Source organism: Tachyglossus aculeatus, chromosome 2, assembly GCF_015852505.1.
Source record: "Tachyglossus aculeatus isolate mTacAcu1 chromosome 2, mTacAcu1.pri, whole genome shotgun sequence".
NCBI classification, from domain to species: domain Eukaryota; kingdom Metazoa; phylum Chordata; class Mammalia; order Monotremata; family Tachyglossidae; genus Tachyglossus; species Tachyglossus aculeatus.
Genome location: NC_052067.1, coordinates 173,953,801 through 173,967,365, shown reverse-complemented (window position 1 = coordinate 173,967,365; position 13,565 = coordinate 173,953,801). Strand labels below are relative to the sequence as shown.

The window sequence follows — 13,565 nt, the reverse complement described above, 5'->3', positions numbered from 1 at the left end:
TAGTAATAATAATAATGATGGCATTTATTAAGCGCTTACTATGTGCGAAGCACTGTTCTAAGCGCTGGGAGGGATACAAGGTGATCAGGTTGTCCCACTGGGGCTCACAGTCAATCCCCATTTTACAGATAAGGTAGCCGACGCTCAGAGAAGTGAAGTGACTTGCCCAAGGTCACAGAGCAGACATGTGGCGGAGCCAGAATTAGAACCCATGATCTCTGACTCCCAAGCCCGTGCTCCTGCCGCTGAGCCACGCTGCTTCTCAGTGCTCTGAAGTGCTCTGCACACAGTAAGCGCTCAATAAACATGACTGACTGCACGTGGGTGGGGAATGTCTTTTTATTGTTGTACGGCCCTCTCCCAAGCACTTAGTACAGTGCTCTGCACACAGTAAGCACTCAATAAACATGATGGAATGAATGAATGAATGAATGAATGCGGGTGGGGGAGACAAGACAGGAAAGGAACACATTCTGTTCCCAATCAAAGGGAAGGAAACAGAGAAAATAATTAGGATAAATTGACTGACTGCAGTGTCAAATCTACATGGATCTACAAGGGCAGAGCAGAGATATCCAAGTAGAGATGGCCCCTCATCTGTAAAATGCCATTACGGACCTGTTTACCTGTTGATGATGATGATAAATACAATTGATGATGTTTAAATCCCTTCGCAGCTTTCATTAAAACACCTGCTCCTTCCCTTCCCAACCACCAGCTTCAACACTTCCCTCTCCGATGGCTCCTTCCCCTCTGCTTTCATTCATTCGTTCATTCAATCGTATTTACTGAGCGCTTACTGTGTGCACAGCACTGTACTAATTGCTTGGGAAGTACAAGTCGGCCACGAGACGGTCCCTACCCAACAACGGGCTCAGTCTAGAAGGGGGAGACAGACAACAAAACAAAACATGTCGACAAGTGTCAAAATCGTCAGAACAAATAGAATTAAAGCTAAATGCACATCACTAACAAAACAGAATAGTAAATATGTACAAGTAAAGTAAATAGAGTAATAAATCTGTACAAATATATACAGGTGCTGTGGGGAGGGGAAGGAGATGGGGCGGGGGTGGGGTGGGGAGGAGGACAGGAAAACAGGGGCTTGGAGAGTGAGGAGTTTTTGCTTGATTTTGCTTTCACACATGCCCCCTCCAGACTGTCAGTTCTCTCTGCCGGAAGGGAACCTGTCTGACCAACTAGGTTGTCCTGGACTCTCCAAGCACTTAGTACAGTGCTCTGTGTACAGTCAGCACTCAATCAAAATGATTGATTGACGCTTGTGTCTCCCCATCCTAAAAAACCCCTGCCTTGACCCCTCCAGGTATCGCCCCATCTCCCTCCTATCATTCCTCTCCAAACTCCTGGAGCGAGTCGTCTACACCCGCTGCTCCACTTCAATTCTCTTCTTGCCCCTGATCTTCCTTTCTCCTTCTCGGCAGGCTCGCATTTCTTCCTGCCTTCAGGACAGCTCTACTTGGATGTCGCATCGACATCTAAAACTGAACATTTCCAAAAGAGAGAACTCCCCGCCTTCCCACCCAAACCACATCCTCCCCGTGACTTTCCCATCGCTGCAAGCCAGCACCACCACTCTTCCTGTCTCGGCAGCCCGCAGCCTTAGCGTTAGTCTCGACTCATCTCTCTCCTTCGACCCTCATATTCAGTGCCACCAACCTTCGTTACATCGCTAAAATCCACCCTCTCCTCTCCATCCAAACTCCTACCACGTTAATCCGAGCATTTATCCTATCCCGTCTTGAGGACCGTATCAGCCTCCTTGCTGGCCTCCCAGCCCCCTACCGCTCCCCACTCCATTAGACACTTTACTTTGCTTTTTTTATTAAAGCGTTGTCTGTGAGAACATCCAGTGGTTGCCCATCTGTCTCTGCATCACACAGAAATTCTTCACCCTCAGCTTTAAAACACGTGATCAGCTTGCTCCCTCTTACCTTATCTCGCTCTTTTTCTACTACGGCCCACACATTTCATTCCTCTGTGCTAATCTGCTCGCTATACCTCAATCTCATCTATCTCACCGCCGACCTCATGCCCATGTGCTGCCTCTAGCCTGGAACGCCCTCCCTCTTCATATTCATTCAATCGTATTTATTGCGCGCATACTGTGTGCAGGGCACTGTACTAAGCGCTTGGAAAGTACAAGTTGGAGACATACAGAGATGGTCCCTACCCAATAATGGGCTCACAGTCTAGAAGGGGGAGACAGACAACAAAACAAAACGTGTGGATGGGTGTCAAGTCCAAGACACCCCGGGGTCCCCTCCCCTTTGAGGCGCCGGATGGGTGGGCCCTTCTCCCGGCCCAGCCCGGTCGAGCAATAAGGAGCAGAGTGACCTAGTGGATAGACCTTGGGCCCGGGAGTCAGAAGGACCTGGGTTCAAATCCCGACTCTGCCACCTGTCTGCTGTGTGACCTTGGGTAACTCACTCCCCTTGTGGACTGTAAACTCGCTGTGAGCAGGGAATGCATCAGTTTATTGCTCTACTGCCCTCTCCCAAGCGCTTAGTACAGTGCTCTGCACACAGGAAGTGCTCAATAAATACTTCTGAATGAATAATAATAATGAAGGCATTTGTTAAGGGCTTACCATGCGCAAAGCACTGCTCTAAGTGCTGGGGAGGATACAAGGTGATCAGGTTGTCCCACGTGGGGCTCACAGTCTTAATCCCCATTATACAAATGAGGTAACTGAGGCACAGAGAAGCTAAGTGACTTGCCCAAAGTCACGCAGCTGACAAGTGGTGGAGCCGGGATTTGGACCCTTGACCTCTGACTCCCAAGCCCGTGCCCCTTCCACTGAGCCACGCTGCTTCTCCATGAGTTTACTGCTATATTGTAATAATAATAATGATGTTATTTCCTGAGCGCTTACTATATGCCAAGCACTGTTCTGAGCACTGGGGTAGATACAAAGGAATAAGGTTGTCCCATGTGGGGCTCACAGTCTTAATCCCCATTTTACAGATGAGGTAACTGAGGCCCAGGGATGTTAAGTGGCTTGCCCAGCCAACAGACGATCCCTCTGCCCCTCTTACTGAAGGCCCATCTCCTCCTAGAGGCCTTCCCTGACTAAATCCTCATCTCCTCTTCTCCCACTCTCTTCTGGGTCACCCTCACGATTGGGTTTTCCCCCTTCATTCCCCTCTCCCTCAGCCCAGTCTGATTTGGGGAGGGAGCCATCAATGCTGATGACTTTTCACGAAATGCAAAATCAATTCTAACCTAATCTACTCTCACCCGTCAACAGACCTCCTGACGTTAGTTAACTTGGAAATCCCAGCAGCAACTCTGAATTAGAAAAGAGAAAATTAGCCTTAATAGCTGGAGAGGAAATCAATCTTGAAAGCCTTTCATATCTCACCCAAACTTATGTTTCCCGAGAAACTTACGTATGCAACAATACTATGCTATTGATTCCTGTCTACTTGTTTTGTTTTGTAGTGTGTCTCCCCGCTTCTAGTCTGTGAGCCCGTTGTTGGGTACGGATTGTCTCTGTTGCCCAATTGTACTCTCCAAGCGCTTAGTACAGTGCTCTGCACACAGACAGCGCTCAATAAATATGGTAGAATGAATAACTAAAACAGGGTTTAACGTTTCTCCCAGCAAAGATGATCCCTTTTGGCAAAACCTGTTTTTCCTGCAAGTGCAGCACAATTTCTTACTCTCTTCAGAAAACAAAAACTTTTTTTTTTGTTCCATAGGCTACTAATACATGTCCCTAGCTCCTTTCACCGAGCTTTGCCTTTGCGTGATTATTGATAAACTACTGAAAATGATGGATGGGCCCTTTAACACAGAAAGCAAGTGTCATGGAGAAGAAAAGGGAAGTGATCCAAGAACCAGTAACATCTTTCGAGAAAAATGCCGTTGGAATTGCAAGCCCTGGAAACTCCTGACAGACCATTACTCTCCCCGCTTTCAAAGCCTTATTGAAGGCCCACCTCCTCTAAGAGGCCTTCCCTGACTAAGCCCTCCTTTCCTCTTCTCCCACTCCCATCTGTGTCACCATGACTTGCTCCCTTTAATCATTCCACCCACTCCCAGCCCTAAAGCCCTTTCATCCATATACATAATTTATTTATTTATATTCATGCCTGTCTCCGTCTCCCCCATAGAGTGTAAGCTCTTTTTGTACAGGGAATCTGTCTACTGTTAAAGAGTAGTCTCCCAAGTCCTTAGTACAGTGTGCACACAGTAAGCGCTCAATAAATACGACTGACTAAACTTCAACATATTTAGAAGAGGGGCCTGGCATTATCATCTAATCCTTTACACTGCTAGAGGCATTCATGACTCAGTTTGTTCAACTACATTAAAAGTACTGCAATCCTTACCGGTTACTCCCCGCCAACAAATACCAGAGTCTGTCACGACCCATTCTGGACATATGTTCCCAGAAAAAGCTGTATAAATCAAAGAGGGATCTATTTCAAAGGTTTTTAAGTAAATCAAGGTACATCTTCTCTGAAGGTATGTAGGTGGGAGAATTCTTCCCTGCTGGAGTCTTCTAGGGTAACATTGGACATTGAAAATCTTCCCACGGGAACCAGGCTGTATTGTCAAAATGAGGGTGGATCTGTGTTGGCTCGGAGTAGTTTATAAATTATTCCTCCTTTACAAAATGGTACTTCTGCTCTGAAAAAAACCGGATCCCAAATGTCACGTGCAAAAGAAAATGAGGGGCGTTTCAAACCGACAATTCCTTAGAGCTCTTTAGAAAGCCGACACATATTTCCTTTTGAAATACTTTTGCTTGCTTGAAATTCTAACAAAATGAGCAGGGGGAAAAAAAAAATCCACTTGGTTTTTTTTTTCTAACTCATTTACACTATGCAGGATCCAAGAGGCTAGAGAAGAAGCCTGGCCTAGTGGAACGAGCCTGGGCCTGGGACCTGAGTCAAAGGACCTGAGTTCTAATCCTGGCTCTGCCACTTGCCTGGAGTGTGACCTTGGGCAAGTCACTTCACTTCTCCATGTCTCAGTCACCACATTCAATCCTACTCCCTCCTGCTTGGACTGTAAGCCTTATGTGGAGATAGGTCCTGGTGTCCAACCCGATTAACCTATATGTCCCCCAGGGCTGAAAACAGAGCTTGACACATCCTTAAATGCTTAAATACCATAAAAAAAAAAATCTAAGAGTTCATCAATGTAGTAAAAATGCTGGAAAAGATATACTTCAAATATTTTTTAAAGGGCCTTCAAACCACTTTACCCATTCTGCTAAGTTACAAAAGCTTAAAAAAAGGGTGCTTTGGGGGTTTTTTTGTAATGGTATTTGTTAAGCGCTTACTAAGTGCCAGGCACTATTATAAGTGCCGGGTTAGATCAATCAATCAATCATATTTATTGAGCGCTTACTGTGTGCAGAGCACTGTACTAAGCGCTTGGGAAGTACACGTTGGCAACATATCCAGACAGTCCCTACCCAACAGTGGGCTCAATCAGGTTGGACACAGTCCCAATCCCCATTTTTCCGATGAGGGAACTGAGGCCCAGAGAAGTGAAGTGATTTGCCCAAGGTCACACAGCAGACCAGGGGCAGAGCTGGGATTAGAACTCAGGTCCTATCCACTAGGTCAATGCAGCTTCAGCACTGATTTCTACAATCAATCCAAACTCTATTCTTCCCCACCTCTGGCTTGAAGAATGATTTATAGAATAATAATAATAATAATAATAATAATGATGGCATTTGTTAAGCGCTTACTATGTGCAGAGCACTGTTCTAAGCGCTGGGAGGATATAACGTGATCAGGTTGTCCCACGTGGGGCTCACAGTCAATCCCCATTTTACAGATGAGGTAACTGAGGCTCAGAGAAGTTAAGTGACTTGCCCAAAGTCACAGAAATCACAGCTGTTCTTCTAATTAAACGCCACAATCCTCGGTCAACGCCATGGACAACTTTTCACTTTGGGATCATTACGAATGTTGTCCAATGAAATCTATTTCATTAGGAATTTTGAAGTCTGTCTGCTTCGAGGGAATCACATGCTTCTATAAAGAACGAGCCAGAAATGGGATACGCCAAATGACGCCGCTCCATTTCAATTACTAAAACCTTATCGTTTGGTTTGGTTTCTGACCTTTACTATTTTAAAAGGCAAAGGCACATACTGAAAGCCCAACTGAGTTTCTCACATACCTTAACCAGCTCATGTTAGACCCCTGATGGTATTAAAATGCTTTCATCAGGGAACGCTAGTAGTCTTGACTAAAGCAGTGTGGCCTAGTGGACAGAGTCCAGGCCTAGGAGTCAGAAGGACCTGGGTTCTAATCCCTGCTCCACCACTTGTCTGCTGTGTGACCCTGGTCGAGTTACTTCACTTCTCTGGACCTCAATTCCCTCATCTGTAAAGTAGGAATGAAGACTGTGAGCCCCACGTGAGACAGGGACAGTGTATATCTAAGAAGCATGGCTCAGTGGAAAGAGCACAGGCTTGGGAGTCGGAGGTCATGGGTTCGAATCCCTGCTTTGCCACTTGTCAGCTGTGTGACCTTGGGCAAACCACTTAACTTCTCTGTGCCTCAGTTCCCTCATCTGTAAAATGGGGATTAAGACTGTGAGCCCCACGTGGGGACAACCTGATCACCTTGTATCCCCTCCCCAGCACTTAGAACAGTGCTTTCATAGTAAGTGCTTAACAAATACCATCATTATTATTATTATTATTATTATTATCTGCCCCAGCACTTAGGGGGCAGTGCCTGGCACCTAATGAGTGCATAACAAATACCATTAAAAAAAAAAACAACTGGTTCCCACGTTTCTACAACCTAAAACTGGAACAGGAAGTTGCCTGTCTGGGTTTAAATGCCCATGACTTGGTTTTCATTTTTCAGCACAAGTGTCAATGATTTGCTCGCTCCCCTCCGAATCACAGAGGGTTGAGCGTCCAATCCACGTTTTGGAGCGTAGGCGACCTTCACCAGAAGCATCCAGCATTGAGGGGGGAAAATCCCTTCGACAGACTGCAAGTCCCACGTGGGACCTAATGATCTCGCGCTTAGTATAGTACTTGGCACGTGCTCTGCACATGGTAAGCGCTCAATAAATGCGACTGAAATACGACTGACCGCGTGAAAGTGCTTAACCAACCCCAATAATTGTTATTATTAGCAATATGGATCGTGAGCTCCTTGTGGGCAGGAAACCTGTCTACCAACTTAGTCACACCGCCCTCTCGACGCTTAGTTACAACAGTCTGAACACTTTTGAGAGAGCACTCAAAAAGATACCACTGACAGACTGCTAATGTACATGCCCCTGAAGTGGTCGGTGACGATCCCACAGTACACTAATTAACGAAGGGCCCTATTCTCCTCCAAGCGCTTAGGACAGTGCTTGGCATACAGTAAGTGCGCAATAGATCCGACTGAATGAATTAAAGTGTCTGTTTAAGCCGTGATAATTCAACCTTCCCTCATCTAACGATAATAGCAGTACTTATTAAGCATTTACTGTGTACCAAACACTGTCCTAAGCGCCGGGGTAGATACAAATTAATCAGGTTGGACACAGTCCTTGTCCCAATATGGGGCTCACACTCTTATCCCCATTTTCCAGAAGCGGTAACTGGGGGTCCAGAGAAGTGAAGTGACTGGTCCAAGGTCACCCAACAGACAAATGAAAGAGCTGGGATTAGAACCCAGGTCCTTCTGACCCTCAGGCCCAGGCTCTAACCATTACACCACCTTCTTCTACATACTGTCTGCTGCCCGCGTTTTCCAAAGCACTGCCGTCCACCTTTGTTTCATTCCAGACTTCTCTTCCTCCCGAATGGGAAATAACTAATTAAGCTCGCCCTCTCCCCCTGTCCCAAGCCCCCTTCAAGACCTTTTTAAAAGGCGTTCCTCTGAACGCTGAGGGTCTGACTTCTGGAACTGGGGAAGACTCGGAGCCAGGATAGATCTGGGGCTCGTCACTGAAATGAATCTGTTTCAAAAGTCAGCGTGAGCCTGAAATCCATTAGTAATGGGGGAACCGTTAGCGGCTTTTAGATATTGGAAGTCTTCAAATGGAGGCTACGGGGTTGTTTAGAGATTTAGGTTAAGCGACTGGCAAACTGGGAAAACCTGATCAACTTGGCACCTACTTTAAGAGCAGCAAACAGACAGGATTATAAACTGTCCAAAATATACCCACAGGGAAATCTTGAACACGCCGATAAGGGGCATTCACGCTCTGGATTGTAAACTCGCTGTGGGCGGGGAATGTGTTTGTTACAATGTCCTCTCCCAAAAGTTGAGTACGGTGCTCGGCACACGGTAAGCGCTCATTAAATACGATCGAGTGGCGGGCATTCGAGCGTCCGAACTGCTAAAATCTCCATCCCGGAGATCGTTTCCTGGGTTTGGTGACGGAAACGTGTCGTCTGGTTATTAAACCAGGGTTCTGGTTTTGGAAGGCTTCCGCCCCTAACTTTTAGGCTTCCACTGGGTCAGTTCCCCTCACCCCTTAATCCAAACATGGGGTTCTTTGGCCCCCCATGGCTGCAAGACTCCCGGTCTGTGAGTAGACGGCCACCCCTACCCCTCGCCCCCAAGGATGACAGTTTTTGGAAAACTACCCCAGGAGGGAAGGAAGGAAGGAAGGAAGGAGGGCAGGCGGACCACAGCGCCTGCACACGGTAAGCGCTCAAAAAGTACGACTGAATGAACGAATGCAACCCGGCTCGATTTTCGGATACTTGGCCGCAAGATTCCCGGGTCCCGAGCTGTGCAGAAGCATTTCTCAGATAAGACCCACCATTTCCACACTGATTAGCCGGGGAGCTTAGAGCAAAATGGCCTGGGGAAGGTTGGACGCTGAAGACGACAAAATGGAAATGGGGTAACACCCTGTCCTCCGGTTTGTGTGTGTTGGGGGTGGGGGGCGATGACCCATCTGACTCCCCCCAAAGCCCCTCTCCGCCAACAAGGCCCCAGGGCTGACCCCACCTAGGACACAACAGCCAGGCTGGAAAACACATGTCAAGGAGAGGTCCAGGTACTTCTGCCAGCCAAGAGGGTGGCAGGCTCAGGGGGCTGGGCTACAGGGTTATGAGGGGGGGAGAGGAAGGGCCAGGGAAAGGAGGAGGAAGAAGTACAGAGCAGGAGGTGACGTGGAGATGGGGGAAGGAAGGAGAAGGTGTTGAAGGGAAAGGGAAGAGGAAGGGAGGAGGTGAGGAAGGGACTGAGCAGGAGATGGGGAAAGGGACAAGGGTGGGAGGAGGAGGCGGGGACAGGAACAGGGGTAGGGGGAGGAAGGGAGGAGGCAGGGACAGGATGGGGAGGAGGAAGGGAAGTGCCAGGGCAAGAGGAAGGGAAGAGGCAAGGAATGGAGAAGGAAGAGAAGAGACGGAAGGAAGAGGAGGAAGAGGGACAGGGAAGGAGGAGGAGGTGGGGAAGTGAGGGAGAACGAAGAGGAGGAGGTGGTGAGGAGATGACGGAAGGTGGAGGCGGTGAGGAAAAGATAGGGGAAGGAGGAGGAGTTGAGGAAATGATGTGGAAAGCGGGAGGAGGTGGGGAAGAGATAGGGAAGGGGAAGGAGGAGGTGGGGGAGAAGAAAAAGCGGTGAGGAAGGGGAAGAGGAAAAAGAGGAGGGGATAACGACGGTGGCAAGGAAAGAGGAAAATAGGGGGTGAAGGACAAGGGAGTGCAGAAGGCGAAGGGAGTGTGGAGAGGGTGAGGAAGGGAAAGAAGAAGAGGGGGTGAGGAAGAAGAGGGGGTGAGGAAGGAGGGGAGGGGATGAGGAAGGAGAGGAGAGGATGAGGAAGGAGAGGAGGGGATGAGGAAGGAGAGGAGGGGATGAGGAAGGAGAGGAGGGGGTGAGGAAGGAGAGGAGGGGGTGAGGAAGGAGAGGAGGGGGTGAGGAAGGAGAAGGGTGAGGAAGGAGAAAAGGGGTGAGGAAGAAAAAGGGTGTGAGAGGAAGATGGGGTGAAGAAGGAGAAGAGGAGAGAGTGAGAAAGGTGAAGAGGGGGTGGAGGAGGGAATAAGAAAAGGAGAAAAAAGGCCTTCAGGAAGCCTTCCCAGACTGAGCACCCCCCTTACCCTCTGGCTCCTCCCCCCTTCCCTTCCCCACGGCACTTGGGTATATTTGTACATATGTACTGCTCTTAATTTATTAATGATGTGTATATAGCTAGAATTCTATTTATTCTGACGGCATTGTTACCCGTCTGCTTGTTTAGCTGTCTGTCTCCCCCTTTTAGACGGTGAGCTCGTTACTGGGTAGGGACCGTCTCTCTAAGTTGCCGATTTGTACTTCCCAGGCGCTTAGTACAGTGCTCGGTACACAGTAAGCGCTCAATAAATACGATTGAATGAATGAATGAATGAAAGGGTGAGGAAGGAGAAGAGGGGGCGAGGAAAGAGAAAAGGGGTGAGGAAAGAGGAGAAAAGGGGGTGAGAAAGGAAAGGAGGAAAGGGTGAGGAAAGAGGATAAGGGGACAGGAAAGGAGGAGAGGAGGTGAGGAAAGAGGAGAACGAGCAGGGGGATGAAAGAGGAGTGAGGAAGGAAAAGACAAATGGAGGGGGGAAGCAAAAGAAGAGGGGGTGATGGAGGAGATAGGAAGGTGAAAGGAAAAGAGGGGGTGAGGAAGGAGAAGAGGGAAGGAAGGGGGGTGAGGAAGCAGAAGAGGGGGTGAGGAAAAAGAAGAAGTGAGGAACAGGGAGAAGAGGGAAGGAGAAGAGGGGGTGAGGAAGGGAGGAAGGTGAAGGGGGGGTGAGGAAGGGAGGAAGGTGAAGGGGAGGTTGGGGTGGGGGAGGAAGTCAAGGGTGAGGAAGGAGAAGATGAGGGGATGAGGAAAGCGGAGAGGGTGAGGAAAGGAAAGATGGGGTGAGGAAGGAGAAGAGGAGGAGGGAGTGAAGAGGGGAAACATGGGGTGAGGAAAGGAAAGACGGGGTGAGGAAGGGGTGAAGAAGGAGAATGGAGCGAGGAAGGGAAAGATGGGGAGAGGAAGGAGGGAGTGAGGAAGGAAGAAGGGGTGAGGAAGAGACGGATGGACTGAGGAAGGGGAAAATGGGAAGATGGAGTGAGGAAGGGGAAAAGGATGATGGAGTGAGGAAGGGGAAGATGGGATGACGGGGTGAGGAAGGGGAAGATGGAGTGAGGAGAAAGATGGAGTGAGGAAGGGAAAGACGGGATGAGGAGGGGGTAAAGAAGGGGAAGATGAGGTGAGGAAGAGAAAGATGGAGTGAGGACAGGGTGAGGAAGGGGAAGAGAGTGAGGAAGGGGAAGATGCAGTGAGAAAGGGAAAGACGGGATGAGGAGGGGATGAAGAAGGGGAAAATGGAGTGAGAAAAGGAAAAATGGGGTGAGGAGGGGATGAGGAAGGGGAAGACGGGGTGAGGAAGGGAAAGACGGGGTGAGGAGGGAGTGAGGAAGGGAAATACGGAGTGAGGAAGGGGAAAATGGAGTGAAATAGTGGAAGGTGAGGTGAGGAAGGGAAAGGCGGGGTGGGGAGAGGATGTGGAAGAGGAAGGTGAGGTGTGTAAGGAGAAGAGGAGGCAGGAACGAGGCGTCACCGACCTGTCCTCGGAGTCCATGCGGCTGAGGGGCTCCCCGTCGGACGACGACATCTCCAGGCTGCCCCGACGCCCCCCGCCCGGCGCCGCCGCCGCCGCCGCCGCCGCCGCCGCGGGGACAGTCAGGCCGCCTCCTCCTCCTCCTCCACTGGAGGCGGCGGCCGCGGCCGCTCCTTGTCCTGTCGCCCCGGCGGGCGGTCCGGGTCCGGGTCCGGGGGTCCGGGGCCGGGTCCGGGTCCGGGGGGGCTGCGTTCCCCCGGGCGGGCCCGAGCCGTCCGCCCCGCCGCCGGGACCGAACCCACGCTCCGCCTGAGGCGCCGACGGCCCGCCGACGCCTCCTCCGGGGGGGCCTCCTCCCGCCGCTCCTCCTCCGCCTCCGCCTCCCGGGGGGGCCTGTCCCCCCGCTCCGCCGGGACTCCGGGCCCGGCCGCCGTCGTCGTCGTCGTCGTCCTCCTCCTCCTCCCCGTCGGCGTCGTCGTCGTCGTCGTCCTCGTCGTCGTCGTCCTCTTCGTCTTCGTCCTCGTCGTCGTCCTCGTCGTCGTGGCGCCGGTGCCGGCGGTCGCTGCCCGGGGCGGGCTCCGCCGCGGCCGCGCGGCCGAGGACCGGCCGCTCCTCCCGCTCCTCGTCCTCCTCTTCCTCGTCGTCGTCGTCGTCGTCGTCCCCCCTCGCCGCCGCCGCCGCCGCCCCCGGGGGGCTCAGACGGGCCAGCTCCTCCAGGTCGGCCATGTCGGTCAGCGCGGCGGCCATGGCGGCGGCGCCCCCTCCCTCCCTCCTCCCCACCTCCGGCGGGGGGGGGGCGGCGGGCGCGCGCACGCCGCGCCGTCATGACGTCACCGGCGTCCCCGGCATCGCGGCCCGGCGCCCCCCGCCCCCCTCCCTCGCGCGCCCGGCACGCGCTACGGCGGCCGCGCGGGGACCAGCGCCGCCGCCGCGTGCCCGAGGACGACCCGCCCTCCCCGGCGCAGTGCGCAGGCGCGCGGCCGGCCGGACCGGATCGGACCGGTTGGAACCGGGCCGGGCCGCCCCTGACGGGCGGGAAGCGGGAGAATGGCGCCCTGTCAGGGGCACGCGCTCATTCAGTCGTATTTATTGAGCGCTTACTGTGTGGAGAACACTGTACTAAGCGCTTGGGCAGTACAAGTTGGCAACATAGAGAGACGGTCCCTACCCCACAACGGGCTCACAGTCTAGAAGGGGGAGACATTGTTCTAATTGCTGTGAGGGGGGGATACAAGGAGATCAGGTTGTCCCCCGTGGGGCTCACAGTCTCCATCCCCATTTTCCAGATGAGGGAACTGAGGCCCAGCGAAGTGAAGTAACTTGCCCAAAGTCACACAGCGGACCAGCGGCGGGGTCAGAATTAGAACCCATGACCTCTGACTCCAAAGGCCGGGCTCTTTCCACTGAGCCACGATGGTTCTTTTGGCCCGCCCTCCGCACCAACTCCTCAGGGACAAACATTCCCAGTCAATACATAGCACCGCCTGAGGGAAAAATAATAATAATAATGATAATGGCGTCTGTTAAGCGCTTACTAAGCGTCAAGCCCTGTTGGGAACACAAGGTGATCAGGTTGTCCCCTGTGGGGCTCACAGTCTTAATCCCCATTTTACAGATGAGGTCACCGAGGCCCAGAGAAGTAAAGTTACTCGCCCCAAGTCACACAGCTGACAAGCGGCGGAACCGGCATTAGAACCATGACTTAAGCGCTTAGTACAGTGCTCTGCACATAGTAAGTGCTCAATAAATACTATTGATGATGACCTCTGACTCCCAAGCCCAAGCTCTTTCATCATCATCATCATCAATCGTATTTATTGAGCGCTTACTGTGTGCAGAGCACTGTACTAAGCGCTTGGGCAGTACAAGTTGGCAACAGATAGAGACGGTCCCTACCCCACAACGGGCTCACAGTCTAGAAGGGGGAGACATTGTTCTAATTGCTGTGAGGGGGGGATACAAGGAGATCAGGTTGTCCCCCGTGGGGCTCACAGTCTCCATCCCCATTTTCCAGATGAGGGAACTGAGGCCCAG

General features: G+C 51.5%; 1 protein-coding gene across 1 annotated transcript in view; it reads right to left on the bottom strand.

Moving 5' to 3' along the window:
- The window catches only part of AEBP2 (AE binding protein 2), a 62,199-nt gene extending 49,921 nt beyond the window's left edge, over positions 1 to 12,278 (bottom strand). Inside the window, exons 1-2 of the mRNA XM_038765393.1 lie at positions 12,003 to 12,278; positions 11,536 to 11,840 (exon numbers count right to left, since the gene is read on the bottom strand). Coding sequence (XP_038621321.1) covers positions 11,536 to 11,840; positions 12,003 to 12,278 — 581 coding nt within the window. The remainder of the gene's footprint in view (positions 1 to 11,535; positions 11,841 to 12,002) is intronic.
- Positions 12,279 to 13,565: the final 1,287 nt, after the last annotated feature.